The 21,588-nt window shown below is 39.2% G+C and overlaps 6 protein-coding genes and 1 non-coding gene across 17 annotated transcripts; 6 read left to right on the forward strand and 1 right to left on the reverse strand.

Annotated features, from left to right (window-relative positions):
• The first annotated feature begins 70 nt into the window (after positions 1 to 70).
• Positions 71 to 4,461, forward strand: Neos (nuclear receptor coactivator protein neosin). Its single transcript, XM_077400901.1, has 7 exons — positions 71 to 233; positions 495 to 730; positions 932 to 1,808; positions 1,963 to 2,046; positions 2,139 to 2,338; positions 2,442 to 2,873; positions 3,236 to 4,461. The coding sequence occupies exons 2-7, from the start codon at positions 496 to 498 to the stop codon at positions 3,442 to 3,444; spliced, it is 2,037 nt and encodes a 678-aa protein (XP_077257027.1). The 5' UTR covers positions 71 to 233; position 495; the 3' UTR covers positions 3,445 to 4,461.
• Positions 4,462 to 5,371: 910 nt separating this feature from the next.
• LOC143894555 (THUMP domain-containing protein 1 homolog) lies at positions 5,372 to 7,000 on the forward strand. Of its 2 annotated transcripts, none has more exons than XM_077400917.1 (5): positions 5,372 to 5,715; positions 5,819 to 5,983; positions 6,081 to 6,325; positions 6,394 to 6,628; positions 6,721 to 7,000. In XM_077400917.1, exons 1-5 carry the CDS (start codon positions 5,521 to 5,523, stop codon positions 6,886 to 6,888), a joined length of 1,008 nt encoding a protein of 335 aa, XP_077257043.1. In that variant the 5' UTR covers positions 5,372 to 5,520; the 3' UTR covers positions 6,889 to 7,000. The 2 variants fall into 2 exon arrangements, with proteins under 2 accessions (XP_077257043.1, XP_077257044.1); XM_077400918.1 differs by having other exon boundaries at positions 5,373 to 5,715; positions 6,409 to 6,628.
• A 309-nt stretch (positions 7,001 to 7,309) lies between these two features.
• On the forward strand, positions 7,310 to 7,381 carry Trnaq-cug (transfer RNA glutamine (anticodon CUG)). Its single transcript has one exon. It is a non-coding gene; the product is annotated as a tRNA-Gln (tRNA).
• Positions 7,382 to 8,021: 640 nt separating this feature from the next.
• Positions 8,022 to 9,895, forward strand: LOC143894557 (uncharacterized). 3 transcript variants are annotated; one of them, XM_077400922.1, is made up of 5 exons: positions 8,022 to 8,365; positions 8,433 to 8,567; positions 8,699 to 9,210; positions 9,275 to 9,542; positions 9,641 to 9,895. In XM_077400922.1, the coding sequence occupies exons 2-5, from the start codon at positions 8,521 to 8,523 to the stop codon at positions 9,720 to 9,722; spliced, it is 909 nt and encodes a 302-aa protein (XP_077257048.1). In that variant the 5' UTR covers positions 8,022 to 8,365; positions 8,433 to 8,520; the 3' UTR covers positions 9,723 to 9,895. The 3 variants fall into 3 exon arrangements, with proteins under 3 accessions (XP_077257048.1, XP_077257047.1, XP_077257049.1); XM_077400923.1 differs by having other exon boundaries at positions 8,048 to 8,567; positions 8,699 to 8,820; positions 8,935 to 9,210; XM_077400921.1 differs by having other exon boundaries at positions 8,023 to 8,567.
• A 402-nt stretch (positions 9,896 to 10,297) lies between these two features.
• Rpn6 (regulatory particle non-ATPase 6) lies at positions 10,298 to 13,355 on the forward strand. 4 transcript variants are annotated; one of them, XM_077400910.1, is made up of 5 exons: positions 10,298 to 10,455; positions 10,705 to 11,101; positions 11,530 to 11,924; positions 12,023 to 12,347; positions 12,761 to 13,355. In XM_077400910.1, exons 2-5 carry the CDS (start codon positions 10,781 to 10,783, stop codon positions 12,989 to 12,991), a joined length of 1,272 nt encoding a protein of 423 aa, XP_077257036.1. In that variant the 5' UTR covers positions 10,298 to 10,455; positions 10,705 to 10,780; the 3' UTR covers positions 12,992 to 13,355. The 4 variants fall into 4 exon arrangements, with proteins under 4 accessions (XP_077257036.1, XP_077257032.1, XP_077257034.1 ...); XM_077400906.1 differs by having other exon boundaries at positions 10,340 to 10,623; XM_077400908.1 differs by having other exon boundaries at positions 10,340 to 10,616.
• A 610-nt stretch (positions 13,356 to 13,965) lies between these two features.
• On the forward strand, positions 13,966 to 17,275 carry Reg (proteasome regulator gamma). Of its 3 annotated transcripts, none has more exons than XM_077400925.1 (5): positions 13,966 to 14,123; positions 15,950 to 15,982; positions 16,124 to 16,444; positions 16,703 to 16,839; positions 16,968 to 17,275. In XM_077400925.1, the coding sequence occupies exons 1-5, from the start codon at positions 14,100 to 14,102 to the stop codon at positions 17,188 to 17,190; spliced, it is 738 nt and encodes a 245-aa protein (XP_077257051.1). In that variant the 5' UTR covers positions 13,966 to 14,099; the 3' UTR covers positions 17,191 to 17,275. The 3 variants fall into 3 exon arrangements, with proteins under 3 accessions (XP_077257051.1, XP_077257050.1, XP_077257052.1); XM_077400924.1 differs by lacking the exon at positions 13,966 to 14,123 and adding an exon at positions 14,582 to 14,695; XM_077400926.1 differs by lacking the exon at positions 13,966 to 14,123 and adding an exon at positions 14,717 to 15,673.
• Positions 17,276 to 18,193: 918 nt separating this feature from the next.
• On the reverse strand, positions 18,194 to 21,369 carry Dronc (Death regulator Nedd2-like caspase). 3 transcript variants are annotated; one of them, XM_077400903.1, is made up of 6 exons: positions 20,860 to 21,369; positions 20,074 to 20,234; positions 19,682 to 19,961; positions 19,284 to 19,591; positions 18,838 to 19,111; positions 18,194 to 18,754 (listed from the first exon to the last, which is right to left on the reverse strand). In XM_077400903.1, exons 1-6 carry the CDS (start codon positions 20,995 to 20,997, stop codon positions 18,635 to 18,637), a joined length of 1,281 nt encoding a protein of 426 aa, XP_077257029.1. In that variant the 5' UTR covers positions 20,998 to 21,369; the 3' UTR covers positions 18,194 to 18,634. The 3 variants fall into 3 exon arrangements, with proteins under 3 accessions (XP_077257029.1, XP_077257030.1, XP_077257031.1); XM_077400904.1 differs by having other exon boundaries at positions 19,682 to 19,955; positions 20,860 to 21,351; XM_077400905.1 differs by having other exon boundaries at positions 19,284 to 19,540; positions 20,860 to 21,341.
• Between the last annotated feature and the right edge of the window lie 219 nt (positions 21,370 to 21,588).

The raw sequence follows: 21,588 nt of genomic DNA on the forward strand, positions 1-21,588 counted from the left end.
TAGAGTTATTGGTATCCCTAGGAATGAATATCTCATAAGTTTCTTTCGTTTGTCGACTTGTGGCGTCGCGTCGTGAGTTGGTAGCGCTGCGGGTCGTTTCAGGTTTCAGCAAGATGGCTCTGTTGCGATTGTGATTCGCGACTCGCAACGAGCAACGATATTTTCCAAAACATACAAATAGTAGCTGACGAAGATTCTTATGGTGCGTGATTTTCGTGAAAAAACCATCTAAAGTAAGTGATTTAAGTAGCGACGTATAATTCTTCGTCGCAACGACTTTTTATACAACGTTTATATAAATACAACTCGCGTAAACGTTAGTTTACGAATGTCAGATGTTGTGTTCAAGTTGATATGTTTTGACGTGGGGTATCACGTATCGCGCGACGAGTTGTTTGTCATTTTACATGCCGGGGATCTGCTTTGATTCTTCTGGAGAGTTTATCGACAACTCTACAATGATCTTTTGTTTGTTTGTATATATATAAAATCAGGATGAGCGCCAGACTTCTGAAAGATCCCGCTACTGCGTCCAGCCGTATATTTGTAGGTCATTTACAAACTGACGATGTTACAAAGTTAGAGCTGGAGGAGCATTTCGCCAAATATGGCACTGTTATAGCGTCGATAACGAACAGAGGCTTTGGATTTGTGCAGTTTGAAGATGAGCAGTCTGCGCAGAAAGCTATTCAAAATGAAAATGGTGCAATGTTTAAAGGCAGACGTATAGGTAACGTACATACAAGTGCAGCTATAGGCACGCTTGCGTGCGATACTTTTTCTCATAATACGTTCGTCCTTTTTTTTTCTTTTATTTACGTAAGGCTCTCTTTATCAAATACGCACGGTTCTTCATCCGTGGTGAGAGAAGATGCACAAGGAGATGTTTCACGCTTGTTATTATTTTTTTTTTTTTAATTCTACGTTATAGATGTTAGACCAGCGAAGAAAGATACGCACGCTAGCGGTGGAACGGCAGGAACGTCAAATGCGAAACAAATGGGTGGATCAAATAATCAATTTAATTCCATGACGAATCAATTTAGTAACGCAACGGAATCGTTTGGTATGAATAAACCAACGTATGCCGGTGGGATGAATCAGAATTTTGGGAACGACAGTACCTTTGGCAACAACCAAAAAGACTTGAACGTTCAAGCTAGGAGCGGTGGAATCAACTTTGACGATGGAACGCAGGCTGGAAGTAATGATAATGAGCACGTTAATGCGAAACATAATAATAATAATAATAATAATAATAATAATAATAATAATAATGGAAATGATCATTTTAATAATCCCACGCAAAATCGTGGAAATAATCACGTTAATATGAATACGCCGAATCGTGGAAACGATCAGTTTCTTCCTGGTCATGGCACGCAAAATAGAGGCGCTAACAATCAATTTGGAAATAACCAAATGGGAAATCAGAACAGGCCTGGAGGAGTTCCAGGAAATCGTACGCAAGCTATACCGGGCAACAACCAAAACCAAAATGCTGGTGGTGTTGCGATGGGCCCTGGCGGTGGTGTTCATAGAGCTCGCGGGACGAGAGGTGGAAAGAATAGAAATAAGAATACGCAGAACAATCCGAACAATCCAAACATGATTAATTTCAGAGATCGAAGTCCAATTAATAGGAATACGCGGATGGAAGATAAAACAAATAACAGAGACTGGGATCTCAAACAAGGAGATAGACTACGTAGCAACACGTTTGTCAGAGATTCATTTAACGACAGTGGAAATCGTTACGATGATTTCAAAGCTTCTGGAACTCAAAGAGAGACGAGTGCGAGTTTCGGGTAAAGTATAGTGATTTTTGTAATACGTTATCAAGTCTTTGTTCGAGTAATATTAAGCAAACAGTGGCGCGTCTAACGAGGTTTTATCGAGATGCGCGTGTCAGTTTCGTAATCTGCGCGGATGCAGACCTGTCGTCATCTGTTTATCTTACAGGAACACCAGTAGCTCGCCTGATTATCTTGCCATCGCAGCTGAGAAGAATGACTGTGAAATTATTGTCGTTAATAAAGCGTTAACGTAAACTATCGATTTTTTTATAAAATTATAATTTGACTAACATCAAGTTACATTTGAGTTTCATATAACATATTGTTTAATTAAATATGCAGGAAATATGCAGAAGATATCGAATTACGCTTGAAGCAAATCGGTTTAATGGTAGATTTGCTGTTTCCAAATGAAGACGTTCCTTTAGGTCGTGTTTTGGGAAATATAGCAAGTCGTGGCTGCTTGTATGCCGTAGTCGTTACACCCATCAACCATGAGCACCATTCCTTGACGCTGAATATTTTACATGGTTTGCCACAAGGTAGGTGGTTTCACGACGTGTAATATTAAACGTCGGTATATACCTGCACCTGCGCGCAATATATGATATTGGTTACGTGGTATTGTATTGTTATATATTGTAGAACACAGAAACATGCCCGTTGAAGATGCTATAACGTTGATTTCACGAGATTTCGCGAATTATAAAGCTGGTGGCCGCTCGGTTCCTTTGAATACCCCTCTTGCAAACGAGCGCCATCCGGATGCTGTACAAGTTCTCCTTAATATGCTGGCTGACAATCGTCAGCTCACAGTTCTGCAATACGATCGCGTCATTAAGTACCTCGACATGAAACGCGAGGAACAAGTACAAGTTGAACTGGGCGATGCAAAAGATTTGCCGGTAAAAACACCGCTCACGCCAGTCAACGATCCGAAACAGGCCGAATTACAGACGAGAATATTGAATATTTTAAATAACAGTAAGAGTGCAGCGACAGGAGCGGAGCCCAGTCCAGTACCACCACCGACGACTTTAGCACCAGCCCCAGTCCCACCAGCTACGTGGGGAACAGGTGAAAATTACAAATTATAGACGCGCATTGATGAGAAATGATTTCAACGTAACGTACATGTTCCTGATCAACGTAATATTATAGTAATGGGAGTTTTATTATATGTCTTTTAAAATTAAACGTCTGTTAATTAAAATCTTGGACCTAAAGTGTCCGAGTTATACTTGATAAATACAACGTTGCAGCACTCTGCAAGCACGCTTGCGTGCACGTATATTTGAATATCAACGATGATTTTTTTTTGTTTTGCTTAATATACATTGGAAACGTTGTTTACGTGCGTGTGCGTACAGGCTGTAGAGTACGTATGTAGCTTGTAAAACTATAAACTTTAAAAATGTTTATTGTACAATGTTTGATAGCATCAAACGCGGTCACATCGTCCACGACAACCTCTTCTACAGGAGTTTCACCTTCGCCTCTCCTAAATGATCCGACAGTTCAGAAAGCTCTCGACAGTCTCTTGCAAGGTAATCTACTGAAAAACATTGGCGATCAACAACCATCACCCGCGACAACAACTGGGGCGCCATTGTTCGCTGCTTTCTCCAATATCGGTAGTAGATTTTAACCGCCACATGTATTCTCTATTACATAATCTTATGAGTTTTGGAATTCTTCGTACTTGGCCCGATTTTATTCCGTACTAAATATATACACGCGCGCGAAAACGCAGTCAGCGAAAAGAGACGTAGAAACTTAAGCATTGCAAACATGATAAATATTTTAGTACATTGTATATTAATCGTGTAAAATGGTAAATTCAAGTCAAGTTTATAATAATTCTAAAAGCACGACACGTATTATTCAAATATTCACCGTACTGTTACTGCCTATATGTATGGTATATCGTATATATCGTTGTGATAATATACTTGTCTCTAAATACCTATGCGTTTAAAACTACATATGCTTGGATACACAACCGTGCATATAATTTACCAGAAATATACTTGATACGTTTACATTCTGCATAGCGCACAAATGCTTGAATATTAGATAATATACACATACACATCTAAAATACCCGTATTTGAAACAAAACTAATCTTACTTTTCACTATTATATATGTTTTTATGTAAAAATCAGTTTTTATACAACTTATCGAATGATAAATGTTGGAATGATAAATATGCGCGGTATAATTAAAGATACACCCTCTTCTTATTGTATAAAAATCATTTTAACTTTCATGTTTCTACACTACGGAATATTCTAACGTTATCCATAATACGTGTTCTCCGGACAGAGAACGTACAATAATATAAATAAATGATATTGTTAGGTATGTTGTAGTAACTAACGTTTAATTGTTTTTTAAAATTCTTTTTTAGTTATTACTAAAAGTTACAAAAGTTTGTATTTGCATAAAATTTTTTATAAGTTGATAATATAAATAAATATATTATATATATTTCTTCAAGTAGACGTAGATAGGTCGATAGATATATTTTAGGCTTTATTAACATTACTTGGCTCTATAGTGATTAAATTTATATGTTTGAAGTAAGAATGTCTGGTGTCATTAGCTATTACGTAACGCTTCAATTATGTAATATATCTAAAATATATTGTGTCTAAAGAGAATCATCGTAATTGTATCGCGTGTAATGAATTTTCTTGTATCTCTCTAGTGTATTCCCATATGTAATACACAAGAATATATGTAAGATTTATTAACCTCACACACAATACAAAGTTTATATATAATACATAATAAATAATTGAATGCAATTATAAATTTCATATTACCTTAACGTAAATTACGTTTTTGAGTCAAAATAATAATTTTTTCGTGTAATCTTAGTACATACTTGACCTATATTTTTAACGATTTTAAACTTCCGTATTTTGAATGTTCGCATGGATATTTCAATATCCAATAGGAGAACATGCTTTCTAGGGAATTCTAGCTTCTTTTCTAGTCTCTACAGTTTCATCAGTCTCTAGCTGATGGACGTGGTCGCGTTCAGCAGACCAAGCCAGTAGTAGCAGTCGAACGTGCGTGGTTCTAATGCCCGGTGTCCACGATGCAAGAACTGTGTCCAAAGGCCGGTATTCATAGTTATTTAAGACCGTCTTAAGTTCAATCTTAAGATGTCATGAACCAATCACAGAGCCGCATTAGCGTCTTAAGACGTTACTTAAGACGATCTTGAAAACTATGAATACCGGCCCAAGTTTTGGTTTAAGCCAATCAACTTGCAGCTCTTACAGAAAAGCAGCAGTTTCATTGGCTTAAGCCCGGTGTCCACGATGCAAGAACTTGGTCCAAGTTTCGATTTAAGCCAATGAAACTGCTGCTTTTCCGTAAGAGCTGCAAGTTGATTGGCTTAAACCGAAACTTAGACCAAGTTCTTGCATCGTGGACACCGGGCATAAGCCAATCAACTTGCAGCTCTTACAGAAAAGCAGCAGTTTCATTGGCTTAAACCAAAACTTGGACCAAGTTCTTGCATCGTGGACACCGGGCTTTACATCTATGTTCTTTATATTACCAGAGACCTTCTCCACGGGCGATACGAAAAGAGATGAGTGACAAGAAATGCTTGAGATATATATATATATTTTTTTTATTGTTCAAATTTAGGACAGAACGTAAAGAATTAGAAGACAAAAAATAAATAAATACAGACAAACAGTGCAATGAATACACGAAAAAGAAAGAATAGATATGTCGCGAATCGTCACGATTATAAGAAACGTAAACACGTTGCGCTGGAACCCGGGATGACGGGTTTCCTATGCACCTGCAACGTATACGAAAGAGGCTGCATTACCGATGCCTACAGATTACTCAATCTGTTTGCGGATGAAAAATCTGCATCAGACATAAATAAGGTACTTGGATGCGCGTAGACGCGGAAAACAGTATACAGGATATTTGCAAGCATTTGCTGTTTATGACAAATGTACGTACCATACATTCTTTTATTATTTTAAGGACGCTGAAACGTCACGAAGCACACGAAACACACTCGTGGAAAAGGAAGGTGAAAAATCTTTAGAGGATACTGACGAAGATGAAGATATATCGACAGCTCTAGAGAAAGAAATCACGGAGCTCAGAACAGAGAGTGAGATGCCGTTACCTTCTCGAAAATTTCAAGTATATTTGTGTCATAAGCGTTGGCGTAATATTGGCGTAGTAAAATTATTTCCTTTGAGATAACATTTACATTTGGCGATGTCATTGTTTTTTATAGGTAGTGGATACAGGTGTTAAAAACATGATTTTTATAGCGAGCACCTTACCAAATCCATTAGAGTTGGTTACCAAAATTGTCTCCAAGTTGGACACAACTAAAGAACAATGTACCAGATACTTGTTGAGATTACTTCCAATTGAAGTTGTATGCAAAGCATATATGGACACGATAAAGGCGAGAGCGAGTGACGTATTTGAAAAGTATTTTGCCCAAGAACCCAAGACATTCAGCATTGTATTCAAGTAAGTTACGAGGTTGTTTTTTACTCAACTCTAAGCAAGTTGGTACGCTTTGTAACATATTTAAAAAGGTACGACGGTTCCAGTCGTCGCAGCAATAACAGCATTAAAAGGGATGAGATTATCGAGGATTTGGCAGAAATAATACTAAGGAAAAATCCGGGTAATAAAGCAGATTTGAAAAATCCAGACATAGCTGTGATTGTTGAAGCGATACGTGGGATTTGCTTACTTTCTATCGCTCCCAATTACTACAAATTCAAGAAATATAATCTTCTCGAAATATGCAAGAATACAAAGAATAAGGTATTACTATCTATATTTCAATATCACGGATGCGTATACGTGTTGTTAATAAATCTAATATTTCCGAAATGTATTGATAAAAACGTTCCTAGTCAACTCCCGAGGAACAAGTAGCAGAGTGTGCGAGTGAAGAAAAGTCAAAAGATGATAATCATAAAGATTCAGATACAACTACATCAACTACAAAGAAACGAGAAAAGTATACTGCTACGGATAAAACGTTAGATACGCAACGTGAAGAAAAAGAACAAGTCAACTAAGCTCCATGCTTCAGATAGATTTGTTTGTAATATATTAAATATTTCCTACATAGTGACTATTTTATATTTTGTAAAGATACGCAAACTATAAATAAATGTCGCATAGAACGTACATACGATGTGAAGTAATTTTATACGTTTTTGTTAATGGTTAATACCTTTATTAAAATCGTTAGTAACATATACGTTTAATAATTATTAATAATTTCACGAAATATTGTATTAAACTAGTGATATCGTATGAAAACTTTTATGCAGTGTAAACGTATACACGTACACGTTGGAACATAAAAATATTTTATCATAAAAATGTGTAGGGAAAAAAAACTTGATTTAATTATGAAAAGCGAGGTATTTATTTTTATAGATATTTATTGTTAACGTTATAGTAATATCAAGCACATAGAACTTCCAACAACAAGGTCCCATGGTGTAATGGTTAGCACTCTGGACTCTGAATCCAGCGATCCGAGTTCAAATCTCGGTGGGACCTATTATAATTTTTTTTTTATAACCTGTATATTTTATTCAATTTTTTGTAGATATTAAAATGTAAAATAACGTGTCGTATTCAACATATTATCGTTATGATATATTTTTTAATTCAACTAATAAAATAAATGAGAGAACGCACGTCTTTTCAGCGCCACTCTTTCTAGTGCCATCATTGATGCTATAAAACGCAAAGGTCGTGGCACGGGCACGCAAAAAAACTTGACGTAAACGCAAGAAGTAATGAAATCAGTGCGATTCGCTACCGCTTGTACGTTATGTCTCAAGTTCTTGACTGCGTGGTTGATTTGCTTCCAGATGCCTATCCAGATTTGCATAAGTGCATAAGCATATGCACAAGGAAATGGATTGGTTCATTTTCTTATGCACATGTATATTATGGACCAATTAATTTTCTTATGCTTTTTCCGTACTGGCAGTGAATATCGGAACGCAGCCTGGGGATAGGCCCTAAAGTTGCCTTCACAGCTGTTCTGAAATTAAGCACTTCCGTCACAGTACTGTGCTTCCGGTTGACTTAATATTTATATCGCATCGTATCTAGTTATACTACCATGTACTACTACACTATACATGAGCTAAAAAATCTAAAACAATATTTCTATTGGTTAATTTTAATATTGTATAACGTGTTTTTTTGGTTTTATCCTCATGGGATCTATGCCAAACTATGAGATACACGTATGAGTTATGCATGAATAATATTTAAATATGACGCATTCTCTTCTACCGCTAAATGTCAAACTTGGGGATCTATACATCACGGCGAGAACGAGTCGAACGAGATCGCCGACGAGCTCGCAAGGAAAGCTACTCGCCTAGGCCACGGCCACGGGAACAAAGCTGGCCGCGTGTTGTCCTCAATGTTCTCTGAAAAGAGGCAGGAGCCAAAATAAATAAAGAAGAAGAAGAAGACATCACGGCGAGTATATAGACGTGTCACAAAGTCGAAAAGAAAAAAAAAGTAAAAAAAAAAAAAAATAGAAGAACGAAACGAAAAGTAGAAAACTTGATACGAACACACTTGTCAGGCACACCGGCAACCGGCACACCTGTAGAAATCCAAGTCGAGTATCCCGCGACAGTATCCGTAGCAGCGAACTAGCGAACTAGCGAACGATGCAGGAAGAGCGAAAAAACACTCCAAAATTAGGAACGATTCGAAAGTATATAAACGTATTATTTTACTGTAAAGTTTACATACATATATTTCACGTAGAAATGTATTTCAATAAAAAAGTTTCATACGGTGTGAAACTTGATGTATCTTGGTTCAACACACGGTATATTTTTATAGAGTTCGCAACGCCAGTACGTCAGAGACCGGGCGAGGAAATGTGTTGGATTTCAATATTTCAAGAATAGGTTCTCGTAACAGAACAACCATGATGCCAAGTGACATCGCACAGTTACAGATGAGTAAGAGAGCTTTGTCAGAATCTTTTCTGCTAACACGAAGTTTCTTCCGCGTGACCGCGCTTTCGTTGCTGTCATATACTCTTAATCTTAATACCGTTGCGTTATTCATAAAAGTATCGAAAAAGAAGGCGGACACCGACGCCAAAGACGTAGAGCTTGGACTTCTTTACGACGAATATTTACAAACTATAACGATGGATCTCATAATGAAGAAGAAGACCGAAGAGAAAAAGCGTCTGATGGTCGAGCACGTAGCCACCGTGGCGAAAGAGATCGACCGAGATACGCAAAAATTGATGAAAATTAAAGCAAGGGAACGCGATATAATAACGTTAAGTTTAGCACAAAAAGAGGCAGACGCTCAACTGATCGCAGTGACGAGATGCACCGGTAAGCGTTAAACTACGTAAAATGATTAAAACTGTTTGTCGTTTACATATATATAATTCTACAGGAGACGAAACATTTAAACGTGTAAAAGATATGTCGTCCAAGTTGCACGCTCTCTTGGAACCCCTGGACGTCGTGCGGTGTACGGGGATACGACTTCCCGAAACGCAGGACGAATGGAAAGAGACTCGGGAAATATTAATAAAATGTTCAAATGCTTTGAAAAATATCGAAACGTTAATTGGATCGAAAGGCGAAACGTATCGTGCCGTTGATGCTGGATTAAAGGATTTTGCTGAAACATACAACGAGATAAAAGATGTTCAAACAAAGTGTGTTGCAAGACGTATTTTTATCTTTTCCAACTTGATTTAACGTAATAACTCGTATGCGTACAACTATATTGCATATGTATCTGTATTTTTTACAGACTGGAAGAAGCACTGTGTACGTTACAAGTCGTGATACTGAAGAATGCTTCACTTTCATTGGTATGCAATGAAAGTGGATAGATGTGGAGACGTCTTTGAATATTGACGTGAGGAAAAAAAAGTATCGCATACAAAACACAAACGTCAATTAGGAGCTTTATCGTACGGGTGCTGCATAAAATGCACCATATGCTATTAAAATCCATAAAGATGTTAACGTCAGTTGAATAAAATTTATTTTATATTTTTGCAAAGTTATACGTTCAAGTTATTTTCTTTCTACCGAGTAAGAGAGAGACGTAGATTTTTATTATGATAAAATCTTGAATTTTTACTAAGAATAAACGACCATTTTATATATGTGTAAACGTTTATGTACTTTTTAAAATGTGGTACTCAAACGTGTTATAGCCAATTATTTATTTTTTACATGCACGCGATACCCGATAAGAGAGACGTTTTTTTTAATGATTTTCAGAAAACGAATTCTCTCTCTCTCTCTCTCTCTCTCTCTCTCTCATTGAGGATATCGTGTGTGTTCCGAAAGCAATCGGAAGAAAAGCGTCCATATCTTTTTATCCAGTTTACTGATCTAGGTGTCGTTTTTGTTTGACATTTTGACACGCTGCGTCGTGGGGCGCAAACGGCGCAAACTCGCAAAGGCGGATCGGACGGAGGGCGGTGGGCGAAGGGTGTTAAAACGGTCCACGGAGGTTGGCTTGACTCACGTAGCCAGCATGACACGAGTTTTGCGGTCTCGGGGTCGGGAATCTGTGACGAGCCTGGACGAGCCTGACGAGCTGTGACAAGCGCGGTGAGGAGTGAGCAGTGACAAGCTGGAAAGCGCGAGCGGAGGAACTGCCGAGCGCGAGTGAACGTACACGCGAGAGAGAGAGAGAGAGAGTGTGCGAGATCACCCTGATCACAGCTCGAGCTCACAGCCACGCGCAACGTAGACGTAGGCCACTTGACACGGTACACGGTACCGTCAGCCGAGAGATCACGAGTCCTTGCTGCGTGGCACGTTTCGACACCCGCGACATACTCATATTTTTCCTTGCAGCCGCGTCAGCGAGCCACGTACGCCGTCGAGGAGATTAGCGTTTCTACGCGTGGAAGCGGCGCCACGCGCTCTCGAGATGGCCGGTGCGATGTTGTTTGAGCGGGCTCAGGCTGTTTCGGTGACAAACCGCAGCGAGGGTATCTCGTTGCTCAACGAGATCGTCTCGGACCCGAGTATCGGCGTTGCCGACGATGACGAGGACAACATCCGTGTCAAGGAGCAGGGTATCCTGCACCTGGGCGAGCTCTACAAGAAAGAAGGCAAGGCGAAAGAACTGGCCGAGTTGATCAAAGCCACCAGGCCGTTCCTCAGTCTCATTAGTAAAGCGAAGGCCGCCAAGCTCGTGCGGTCCTTGGTTGATTTCTTCCTGGATCTGGAGGCTGGTATCGGCATCGAGGTACGTACCGTTCTTCTCGTATCCGGGAAGGACAGTTGCGACATGGTTGGACCGACGTACGTGAGAGAGGGGGCGTAGGTTATGCTACGACACTTTGCTTTTGACCGCGGCGGCGTGTCTCGACACGTCGATATTTATCAAGATACTCGCGACACTTTCGTCATACACGAAAATATATATCAAACTTGTCAATGACACGACGACGCAAGACGATGCGGTTAACGTTTAACGTTATTTCTCGTGTATATTTATAGTTTTTATTCTTTTCGGCTGGTTACAGACAAAAGCTAGCTTTTTAGCCAACACACGGGTAAAAAGCTCTGGTTGTTGGTTAAAAGATAAACGGTCGCGGAGAACATAAAACTACATACATATATGATAACGCCACTTCAAAGAATCTTTTCATTCATATACTCATACATATGTAGGTGCAATTGTGTAAAGAATGCATAGAATGGGCAAAGGAGGAACGCAGAACATTTCTAAGGCAATCGTTGGAAGCCCGCTTAATAGCCCTTTACTTCGATACGGGTATGTTCAGCGAAGCATTGCAATTGGGATCCGCTCTCCTCAAAGAACTAAAAAAACTGGATGACAAACAGCTATTGGTAGAGGTTCAATTATTAGAGAGCAAGACATATCACGCATTGAGTAATTTAGCAAAAGCGAGAGCGGCGCTTACCAGCGCCAGGACGACTGCCAACGCGATTTACTGTCCACCTAAAATGCAAGCGGCTCTGGATCTGCAATCGGGAATACTACACGCTGCGGACGAACGAGACTTCAAGACTGCTTACTCTTACTTTTACGAAGCTTTCGAAGGGTACTGCACGCAGGAACAAAGAATATCTGGATACCATATAGTCTTTTTTTTTTTTGTTTTTTTGCAAAATATATTCCATTTTTATCTTCTATTTTTAGGTATGACAGTGTTGAAAGTCCCAAGGCGTTAACGGCGCTCAAATACATGTTACTGTCCAAGATCATGTTGCGGACGCCGGAAGATGTTCAGGCCATCATGTCTGGCAAATTGGCGGTGAAACACGCGGGACTGGCGTTAGATGCGATGCGTGCAGTAGCCGAAGCCAGTCATCGACGATCGCTAGCGGATTTTCAAAAGGCGGTTAAGCAATTCCGACAGGAGTTGGAAGACGACGTAATTGTACGCGCACATCTCGGTTCTCTCTACGACGCTATGCTGGAGCAAAATTTATGCCGTTTAGTTGAACCTTATTCACGAGTCCAGGTATGGATGGCGTCACATGGATATATCGGAACTCGAACATTTCTTTTTAGTCGTAACGTATTTGACCACGTGAATTCTTCTCGAGAAATGTAAAAGAAAAGATGTACGTACGTTTACGCGCGGACTTGTGTGTGACGTACCGACGAAACGCGCGTAAAGACGGTACGCGGGCAACGCGCGCGCTTAGCGCTTGGTACTTGGCTTTTTAAACGTTACTAGAGTTTTCGACGGGAACGTCCAAACAACCGTCCACGTGTCAACATGTTCCAACCTGAGATGAACGCACTGAGAAGAATTCAGTTGATCATATTGAATTATTGAAAGAAACGTGATCTGAATACAAGTTGCGCTCAAGTTCCGAATAATATTTAGCACCGTCATTCTTGCTTTCTTACACATGGGTTTTTCCGAAGGTGGGTCACATCGCTTCGTGCATATCTCTGCCACTGGCGCAAGTAGAAAAGAAACTGTCGCAGATGATTTTGGATAAGAAGCTGCGAGGGGTTCTCGACCAAGGAGAAGGTGTTTTAATCGTTTTCGAAGATACCCCACGCGACAAGACCTACGAAATCGCATTAGACACGATACACAGCATGGGAAAAGTCGTCGATACACTTTACCAGAAAGCCAAGAAACTCACCTAGCCCTATTTAATATGTATTTATACAAGAAAAAATCTATCGCACGTATTGTAACCATTAATACGTAGTTACTCTCATTAAATACTGTCGATTAACTGTATTTTTCTCGTACGTAACGTGACGGGCACGCAAGTGACGGGCGTGCGAACAACAAGTGCTCCGTTACCACGACGTTCGCATAGGATCGCTTTTATTACGTGTAGGACGTGTTTAAAGAAGAGAGAGAGAGAGATTTGCTTGAGATCTAATCAACAAGCCCCCTCCTAATCCCACGTCTTAAAACGTACTTTTCGTAAATAATCAAGAAAGTGAAGAGAGATGTCATAATAATACCGAGAAACATCAAATATAACAAAAAGAAACAAGAGATGACGCATTCATTCACTTATTTACTTCCGCGCCCTGTACAAGTACGCAAGTATGCATTTTATAAAAAGAGTTTTTATGTCGATAATTAAAGTGTTTTAAAGTCGCGCGCAAGACACTAAAATCTAATTTAACGTTTTGAGTTACTAGACATTTCACTTTTGTCTTTTCGAATATTTGACGTCACAGAGATAAATATATTATCAGATGGCAAGACTGCCGTTGTCACACGCACGAAGGTTCCACGGATGCGGAATGTTGGGCGAGATCTCGGAGACACAAGGCTACGTAATAATAGAAACTATATAGGCGCGTGCCAGTTCATATATATAAGGTCTATGCGCGAGCGCGACACCCATGCCGCCGGGCTTCGCGCGGTCGTGCCCGACGCCCGACTCTTTGCTTTTCTCCCTATAGTCGGCCTAGTCCCTTGGTTCCTTCTATCCCCGTCGAAAAGATAAAATATATTTTGCACGTGATTTTAGACGCGAGACGCGCGAGAGAAAAAGAGTACCCGGCTCGGAAATACAGCTAAGGACGAACGAAACGTTATCATGGAGGAATCCGAGGAATAGAGATTCTCGCTTGACTACGTATGTACGTTGTAGCGGAGAGCGGAGGAGCTGAGAAACACACGAGATGGCAGATGGTAGCGACTTCCTGTTTAAAGTCGCACGTTTTAACAAAGGGACGAGGGACGCACAGTGCTTAGGTTTAGAGAGCTTTTCTTCCTACGGAAAGTATAATGGAGGATGCTACGGTGGGAAAGGTAAACCATCTCGCGCGTATGTCGCGTCGCCGACGAGGCGAGAGGACGAGGAAACGGACGGCCGACGGCCGAGTCCGACGGAACGACAGTAACGCGGCTCAGTTTAGGTTAAGCCACCGGTATTTACTCGAACGAGTGACGGTCGCGTCGCGTCGCGTCGCGACGCTCCGAGTTTTATCGCCGCGAGCCGCGATCTCTCTTCTTCGACTTCTTTTATTTTGTTCCGTTATCTGCCGCGCGTGCTCGCGTCCCGCGAGTATCGAATACCGTAAGAAAAGGGGGAAAAAAAAAAGGCAAACGTACGCGGCTTTAACCTCCTTTCGTCGCGAATGTTGACTCCGCTTCGAAATGAGATAAACTCAACGGTATAACGGTATATCGTCGCGTCTCGTTAAATCTCGTTGAATCTCGTCTCGAGCGGGGGGTCGTGATAGTCGCCGCCGTTTAACTTTAACGTAAGTAGCGTTCGGTAAATGGTGAAGGTCGTTGCTGATTCATGCTGGATGCGCGCTCGTTACGTTGGCAACGTCTTCAAACTCTTCCTCGCACGCGTCGCTATAAGAAAGAAAGACGTGTGTGTGTTAGGGTTCCTATAGTTTTAATTACTTACTTATATATTATAAATATCCACCGTAGCCACACGGCCCACACGCGTTACATAGCACGTTTCTATATGAGGCAGGGGCAGGGTATAACACGATACTCTAACGTGTAAAATTTACGATGCAACCGTTCGGTTCCTAAAATGACTTTTTAAATGTCTCGGTAAACGTCGTTTCTTCTCTTTCGCTCGCTGACCAGGAGCGAATGTTTATAATTTTTTTTTTAAAGATACGCAGAAAGTGAAAAACGCCTGTAAACTATATGATATATATATATATATACGATAAGAACGCGACTTGATATGTAACGCGCTGTCAACGTTGATGTTATATGTTACGTTTTACTCAAGTGAACGTACGTCGTAGGCGATATCTTGACGATATTTAAGAGTACGTTTATTGGAACCATTATGCGCAACATGGTATCACGTTAATTTTACGGCGTACTCTGCAGTTACCTCAAGTTCCGTCCGTAGGTACTTATTAAAAAATATCACTACAAGAGTAAATATTTATATCTCTGGTACACAAGTGTCCTGCGCCGACAATGAGAAAGGAGCAACGTTTTTATTTATTCTTTAAATAATGTAAAAACTTTTATAGGTTATTGTTATATGCTAAAGGCTAAAAATTTTGTGCACAAGTTGTTTATGTGACAAACAATTGAATAATAATTTGTCATAACCTATTGAAATTGCTCAAGTCACATATCCTCACCCGAGGGAAAATCCAAAAACCCTCCTTAAGTCACGTAAAGTCACACATAATACAACGTGAACGTTCTAGAAAGTCTTGCTCGAGAAAGTTTGTAAACTTTCATTAGATATCTCTACCAATCAACTGCTGTTTTACTTTTATGTGTAAATGTTTTCCACGTTCTCTACGAATCCAAGTACGCCAAGGAATGAATCAACGAATGTGTTACCAAGTGGTTATACAGAAAATGAGGTAGCTACAGATGTACGAACGTGCTACACACGACGCGCTACGCGCAACACCATTATTTATTACCTGCGTATACTACTTGATTCTGTTTGCTGGGACGTTGTATATAAATTATTTATTTTACAGTTGTTGAGGTTTTTATACACCATGTGTGAACGTTATATTAAAGAATATATCATGTTAGAAGCACGAGAGTTGTATTATAGTTAAGGCACTTGTGTTCGTTATGCACGTATCTTATCAAAGTGATATATAATATTTTAAGAGTTTATCTTACAGGTTCAGGAATATAAGGATTCTCTTAAAACCAAGGTACGCTTGTTTTTCTCTCTCGCGTGATAACGTTACACGTTTATATTTAACAAACATTACTTGACGCGCGATATATATGCGTATATGGAGTGACGGGTTGCACGATATATTTATCGTTTATGTTTGCGCATGTTTGTTCAGGCTGAAGAGTTGTTGGTGAAAGGATTTCCAGAAAAAATAGTTAAATTAAATGAATTATTGGAGACACCTGGATTTAGCACGCGAAAGCTGTCCGATGTACATCAAGACTTAAATGTACCCATTCCAGACCCTATACGTCTTAATCATTCCGAAGATGCCCCTGCTGCGAAAAAGCTTAAATTGGACAATAATGGAGAAGAGACCAGCGGAACCAAAGTTATGGTGCTTCCAACTGGCCCTGTACCATGCAATAAAAAGTTGTGCGATTTGATTCACATAGTTAAACCCTACATCAGGCAACTCTTGGAGGATTCCAATTTAGTGAGTATCAAGTATGCCAACATCTACATATACGAGTTAGACTTTTATATACCTACATTTTTTTTTCATAGTGCGTACAAAGGGCGTAAATACTAGAAACTTTATTGATAAACATTTAGGCACGTTTATGAAATTTTCTTCCACGTCTATTCAGAATATATTCGTGGAATGATTTTTCGTCGGTACCATGATTTTTTTTTTTTTTACGTACCCGTTATATATAGTTGACGGAACGTGCACGTGTTTTCAATTTTCTAGCTAAAAATGTGGATCTCTTTTTTAATCCCAAAAATCGAAGACGGAAACAACTTTGGTGTATCTATTCAAGAAGATACATTATCTGAAATTCAATCAGTTGAAAGCGAAGCCGCGGCATTCTTCGATCAAATTTCTAGGTACGGAATATTAAGACGAAACGATATATAGATGTATGTCTATGTGTATGGACAACTGCCGTCTCACGCGTTGTATACTACGACTGGTCGGGAAAAACGTCTTTTTACCTCAACTCTTATTTTTACAGATATTTCATCTCTAGAGGAAAGATTGTTAGCAAAGTCGCGAAATATCCACACATCATCGATTATAGAAGAGCGATTCAAGAACTAGACGAGAAGGAGTACGTAAGCTTATGGCTCGTCATGTGTGAAGTTCGCAATCGTTATTGTTCGCTGCACGATCTCGTGATCAAGAACCTGGAAAAGATCAAACGACCACGTTCCTCCAACGCGCAATCCTTGTATTAGGCATAGTTTTACGCGCTGTACTTACACATACGTGCGGAGTACGTCAACACGAACATTTATCGGAAATATAATAATATAAAGTAAACGTCATCTTCCTCTCCTCTTTCCTTCTTCATCCCGCATAGACTCGTTTGCCGCGACCGTACTTATCCCGTATTTATTCCATCGCGTATGGCACTATAAATAAAACCACGAGCTACACTTTTACTTAACGAACGTGTATTATGTAGATTATAGTTAATTTATTTATACGCAAAAGTTCATATATATATATATATATATATATATATATATATATATATATAACTGGCTTCTTTTGCGTATGTATGTACACAACTGAGAACGATATGTAACAAATATTTCTCAGTTAGATTTTAAGAACACAAAACGCCAGGAACGTTTCCGATTTTTTCATAGAAATCTCACGTCAACGACGGTTCTTTCGGACGTTTATATTCTTTAACGTTCATCAACGTGCGAACGTTGGATCGTGGAGCATTAAATGCATTACGCATACGTTCTTTGCATCGCGTTGTTATAAAATTATACAGTGTAGCGAGCTTGCATGTACGTTTGCCACGTATATACGTGGGGCACTTGAAAGCGGAATATAAACAAGTGGTCAAAGTGGCGTTAGTATAGTCAAGTGGATCGTGCATCGTTTGTAATTTATATCTGTGTGAGATTTGGAGATAACGCAAGCTATATTAAATAATGTGAATTATAAAGAGTACTCTCTTTTTCTGTAAATGTTTACCGCTTTATCGCGATAAATCGTAAATATAGGATAAACACACGAGATTACATAGAATATAGTGACATTACATATATTATTTGATGCTCGAAATAAATTGTGTGTTTTAAGCTTGCAAGGTACAAAAATTAAATAAAACTTTTTTTTTCTGATATAGACGAGTGCAAAAAATAATCTTTACGTTTCTCAACAAGGGATATATATATATATATATCAAAGAAGAGAAGAATGGGTAATGCGTCATCTCTGTATGGTTTATATAAAAATTTATGTGCGTACAGTTTGTCATCGTTTACAGTATAAAATTCTGTATTCTGCAGTTGAATGTCCCTACTGTGAAGTTTTTCCTCAGTCTCAACTTTTATTCCAATGACGTTGTAGAATGAAAAATTTTACGTTACACGTATTACGTTTTTTGTCTCGATTCATTTTTAGTTTCATGCGAAGATGTGCGAACGGCGGCGGAGTAGCATGCGAGAAAAAAAATCACTTTACGAACATTCATCTGCGTACGAATACGTACATACAAGATTGGAACACTGCTCCGCACTACGGATTATACATTATACGCCGTCGTTTATATAAAATGGCACTAATACGTAAATGCATCAAAATATTTATAAATTAAGTATGAAAAAAGTATCGCGTATTCTCGCTTATGCACGAAGGCATCGTACTTTTTTCTTTTCGTCACGATTCCATGAAAAGGCCGGGATTGAGATAGCAATGCTTGTTAAATCCGAGTGATTGTATAGACGATGTCTGACACTCATTGTTCATTGTTCTGAGTTGTTTCAACTCTGCATCAATCTGCAACGCACAATACGTATAGATCTTTGCACTACTGTCGTTGATACTTTTAAGGTTAGATTTTTACATCTCTAAACATTTACCATGTTAAACAAATCTTGAACGTGCGTCGCGTAAGCATGTTTCATAAATATTTTACAAAGAATTTGTATGAACCAGCTGCCAGTTATGGAGTCTCGATAAGAAACGTGTCCAGTCAAAGTAGATTGAACTACAAGCATATCTGAATAATTTCTTATCGTTTGAATAGGTTGTTTGACAGGTATTTCTAGACCGGGTTCATCCGCTGGCGTCACAGTGACACAGGTGTCCGTAGTGATTCTGCAGTGAGCTACACCTTTCTGTCTTTTCTTTCCTCTGCGGAGAAAAAGAAACGATGAAAAAAAAAAGGATGAAAACGTATCGAGACACATGAAAAACAGATGTCGTCATAAAACAATATTATCAACCTGACCTTTAACGTCACTAAAAGATGTAAACAAGATAAACGCAACAAAATATAAACGCGTAGAAACGTATAGATCCGTACCTGCAAAGTTGAAAGATAAATATCTTTGGTTTTTCCGCGAGTTGTGGACAAGCTTCTGTGGTAAAGTACGCACAGACTTCCGTGCATAGAACTTTCTCATAGTTTGCTTGCCTGCTTGCGCTATGATAATCGGTACCTTGGATCTCTGTGTTGCTCTCTTCATCCTCCGTACCGTGACTCGTAACGATCACAAAACACGAATCAACCTTTCTCAGATCGTCTCTTTTTGAAAATTCTTTAATTTTGTCTCTCATTTCCTGCGAAAACGGGTGATGAGCCAAGTTACGGCCATTAATAGCATGGCGTCTCTTAGATTAACCCAAAATATATAAAGTTTACAGAGGAAGAATGTAACGTTAAACGAAGACGATATACCGCACGTGTAAACACTACTATACCTGTCCTTTTAGATTTCCATAGGTAACGACTGTAAAACCCATTTCCTCAAACAGTTTCGTCAAATTATCTTTGTCATGTTTTGCTGAAAATCTGTGTTTGTCACATGGCGCGTCGTAATAAATATTCGTAATTATTAATACCAATCCACGCGGGTTACTTCGCATAGGATATCGTTCAACAACATCGTAGTTACAATCTGAGAACGTTATAGCTTTGCGTACTTTAATCGTCAAAGGTTTATCAGACCAAATATGATCCAATGGATCCTCTTGCCTAAAACTCGATAAAATGTCATCGTCAGTGTGCGTACGTTAAATAAAAGAAGATCCAAAAAGACCAACCAACAACTAACAAAGAAAAGAAAGATGAAGAAAGACAAAACTCGTCGTACCTCACCGTGCTACTCGTGACATCTCTTCCCTCCAATATCGTGGCTATATTTTCATGGTCGGATTGTTTTAGGCTAAGAATCAAATTTTTGAATGCATTTGGTCCTCGTGTTTTAATTGTTGTTAATATATCTTTAACCGTATCTCGCGTCTCAAGGTTCTTCTGTAATCAGACACACGTATAACTTGCCGTCAGTTATCGTTTGATTTATCGTGTACAGTTATGCAGCATTTTAAGCCCCTTGCACAATAAGCAATAGCGATAGCGACAAGCGTGCTGACAAAGCTACATCTTCGTCGCTGTCGCTATCGCTATCGCCTATCGCGCACAAGGGGCTTTACGCATTTTATATTTCAAACGACGTCCTTCTTTTTATTTCTATCTAGCCCTATATATTAAGTTGTGTACTTAATATATAGGGAGCTACGAAAAATATATATGTATAATACACGAGTAGTTAATCCTAATGTGTAGATATAACATAGGTCCATCCTTTATTTACATTCACGTTTAACACATGTTACAAATCATTCTTTTGGATAACGTCACATCACGTTGTTTATAAAATATAAAGAATATAAAAATTAATTTAATGTACCACCTTTCGAACACGTACTTTTATTTAAAAAGTATATAAGATTTATACTATTCGTTCACAAGGAAAAAGGAGAAAAAACATTATGGATTAAGTACTAGAACGTGATGACAATATTCAACTATTGTTTAAGGTGCGAGCTCTTCCGTACGTACGCAGCCAACTGCGTAATACTTGACGGATAAAACTCACCATCCATCGTGGAATGTTTACATCATCCCTGTTGTAAACTTTGTTTTCCAGCAATTTTGGCAAGAGTTTCGTCATATCGATTTTGGGCACAACATTTTCACAGCAACCATCTATTTGTTCGCGATCCCTTCGGTCCATCTCGAAGATGAAACACGGTGAGACATTCACTTCAGAGACGCCGTGGCTTAATATTCTACGTATCCTCCCTAACGTCTTCCGAAACCTTTCTCTTCGACAGGAAAAACAAAATTGCGTCGATTTACATTTATCAATGATCTCACAGCACGTGATAGCAACACAGGACGTCAGTGATGAGTGTGACGTCACAGGATACAGGGCTGCGCGTTCAGAAATTCAACTTGGGTAACTCTAAGCTATAGTTTACGTCACGTATGTATTGTATGTATGTACATATACTATAGCTTTTAGAGTTACCCAGGTTGAATTTCTGAACGCAGCCCAGCCGAAACATACCCGAAATTATGTAGATAGAACGCTTGAGAATATTCGAGACTCGAGTGCGCGAGTATTAACTAATAAACGTGTCGCCAAATAGATATACACGTGTATGTACGTATCATATATGATAAGTATATACCATGTGTATATATTGTTATTTATGTGAGGTTTGAGTCTCCACTAGCCACTAAATAGGGTTCGAGTCTTTGCTAACAACAGCACGAAGCGCACACATGGTATGGAGTTTCGAGTCTTTGCCAAACAACACCG

The sequence above is a fragment of the Temnothorax americanus genome, unplaced genomic scaffold (assembly GCF_048541705.1).
Source record: "Temnothorax americanus isolate GAGA-0224 unplaced genomic scaffold, ASM4854170v1 Scaffold14, whole genome shotgun sequence".
Taxonomy (NCBI): domain Eukaryota; kingdom Metazoa; phylum Arthropoda; class Insecta; order Hymenoptera; family Formicidae; genus Temnothorax; species Temnothorax americanus.

What these genes read in the sequence shown, in the direction of transcription:
- Neos (XM_077400901.1), top strand. Translation starts at nt 496, where the DNA reads ATGAGCGCCAGACTTCTGAAAGATCCCGCTACTGCGTCCAGCCGTATA. An exon ending in GAGACGAGTGCGAGTTTCGG is followed by an intron (nt 1,809 to 1,962) that starts GTAAAGTATAGT and finishes TTTATCTTACAG; the next exon opens with GAACACCAGTAGCTCGCCTG. An exon ending in ACCAGCTACGTGGGGAACAG is followed by an intron (nt 2,874 to 3,235) that starts GTGAAAATTACA and finishes AATGTTTGATAG; the next exon opens with CATCAAACGCGGTCACATCG.
- LOC143894555 (XM_077400917.1), top strand. Translation starts at nt 5,521, where the DNA reads ATGAATACACGAAAAAGAAAGAATAGATATGTCGCGAATCGTCACGAT. An exon ending in CTGCATCAGACATAAATAAG is followed by an intron (nt 5,716 to 5,818) that starts GTACTTGGATGC and finishes TATTATTTTAAG; the next exon opens with GACGCTGAAACGTCACGAAG. An exon ending in GCAAGAATACAAAGAATAAG is followed by an intron (nt 6,629 to 6,720) that starts GTATTACTATCT and finishes AAACGTTCCTAG; the next exon opens with TCAACTCCCGAGGAACAAGT.
- LOC143894557 (XM_077400922.1), top strand. Translation starts at nt 8,521, where the DNA reads ATGCAGGAAGAGCGAAAAAACACTCCAAAATTAGGAACGATTCGAAA. An exon ending in AAATTAGGAACGATTCGAAA is followed by an intron (nt 8,568 to 8,698) that starts GTATATAAACGT and finishes ATATTTTTATAG; the next exon opens with AGTTCGCAACGCCAGTACGT. An exon ending in ATAAAAGATGTTCAAACAAA is followed by an intron (nt 9,543 to 9,640) that starts GTGTGTTGCAAG and finishes TATTTTTTACAG; the next exon opens with ACTGGAAGAAGCACTGTGTA.
- Rpn6 (XM_077400910.1), top strand. Translation starts at nt 10,781, where the DNA reads ATGGCCGGTGCGATGTTGTTTGAGCGGGCTCAGGCTGTTTCGGTGACA. An exon ending in AGGCTGGTATCGGCATCGAG is followed by an intron (nt 11,102 to 11,529) that starts GTACGTACCGTT and finishes ATACATATGTAG; the next exon opens with GTGCAATTGTGTAAAGAATG. An exon ending in AACCTTATTCACGAGTCCAG is followed by an intron (nt 12,348 to 12,760) that starts GTATGGATGGCG and finishes GTTTTTCCGAAG; the next exon opens with GTGGGTCACATCGCTTCGTG.
- Reg (XM_077400924.1), top strand. Translation starts at nt 14,597, where the DNA reads ATGGTGAAGGTCGTTGCTGATTCATGCTGGATGCGCGCTCGTTACGTT. An exon ending in TCGCTATAAGAAAGAAAGAC is followed by an intron (nt 14,696 to 15,949) that starts GTGTGTGTGTTA and finishes TTTATCTTACAG; the next exon opens with GTTCAGGAATATAAGGATTC. An exon ending in AGGATTCTCTTAAAACCAAG is followed by an intron (nt 15,983 to 16,123) that starts GTACGCTTGTTT and finishes ATGTTTGTTCAG; the next exon opens with GCTGAAGAGTTGTTGGTGAA.
- Dronc (XM_077400903.1), bottom strand. Translation starts at nt 20,997, where the DNA reads ATGGACCGAAGGGATCGCGAACAAATAGATGGTTGCTGTGAAAATGTT. An exon ending in GTCACGAGTAGCACGGTGAG is followed by an intron (nt 19,962 to 20,073) that starts GTACGACGAGTT and finishes CATTTTATCGAG; the next exon opens with TTTTAGGCAAGAGGATCCAT. An exon ending in ATGGAAATCTAAAAGGACAG is followed by an intron (nt 19,592 to 19,681) that starts GTATAGTAGTGT and finishes GGTTAATCTAAG; the next exon opens with AGACGCCATGCTATTAATGG.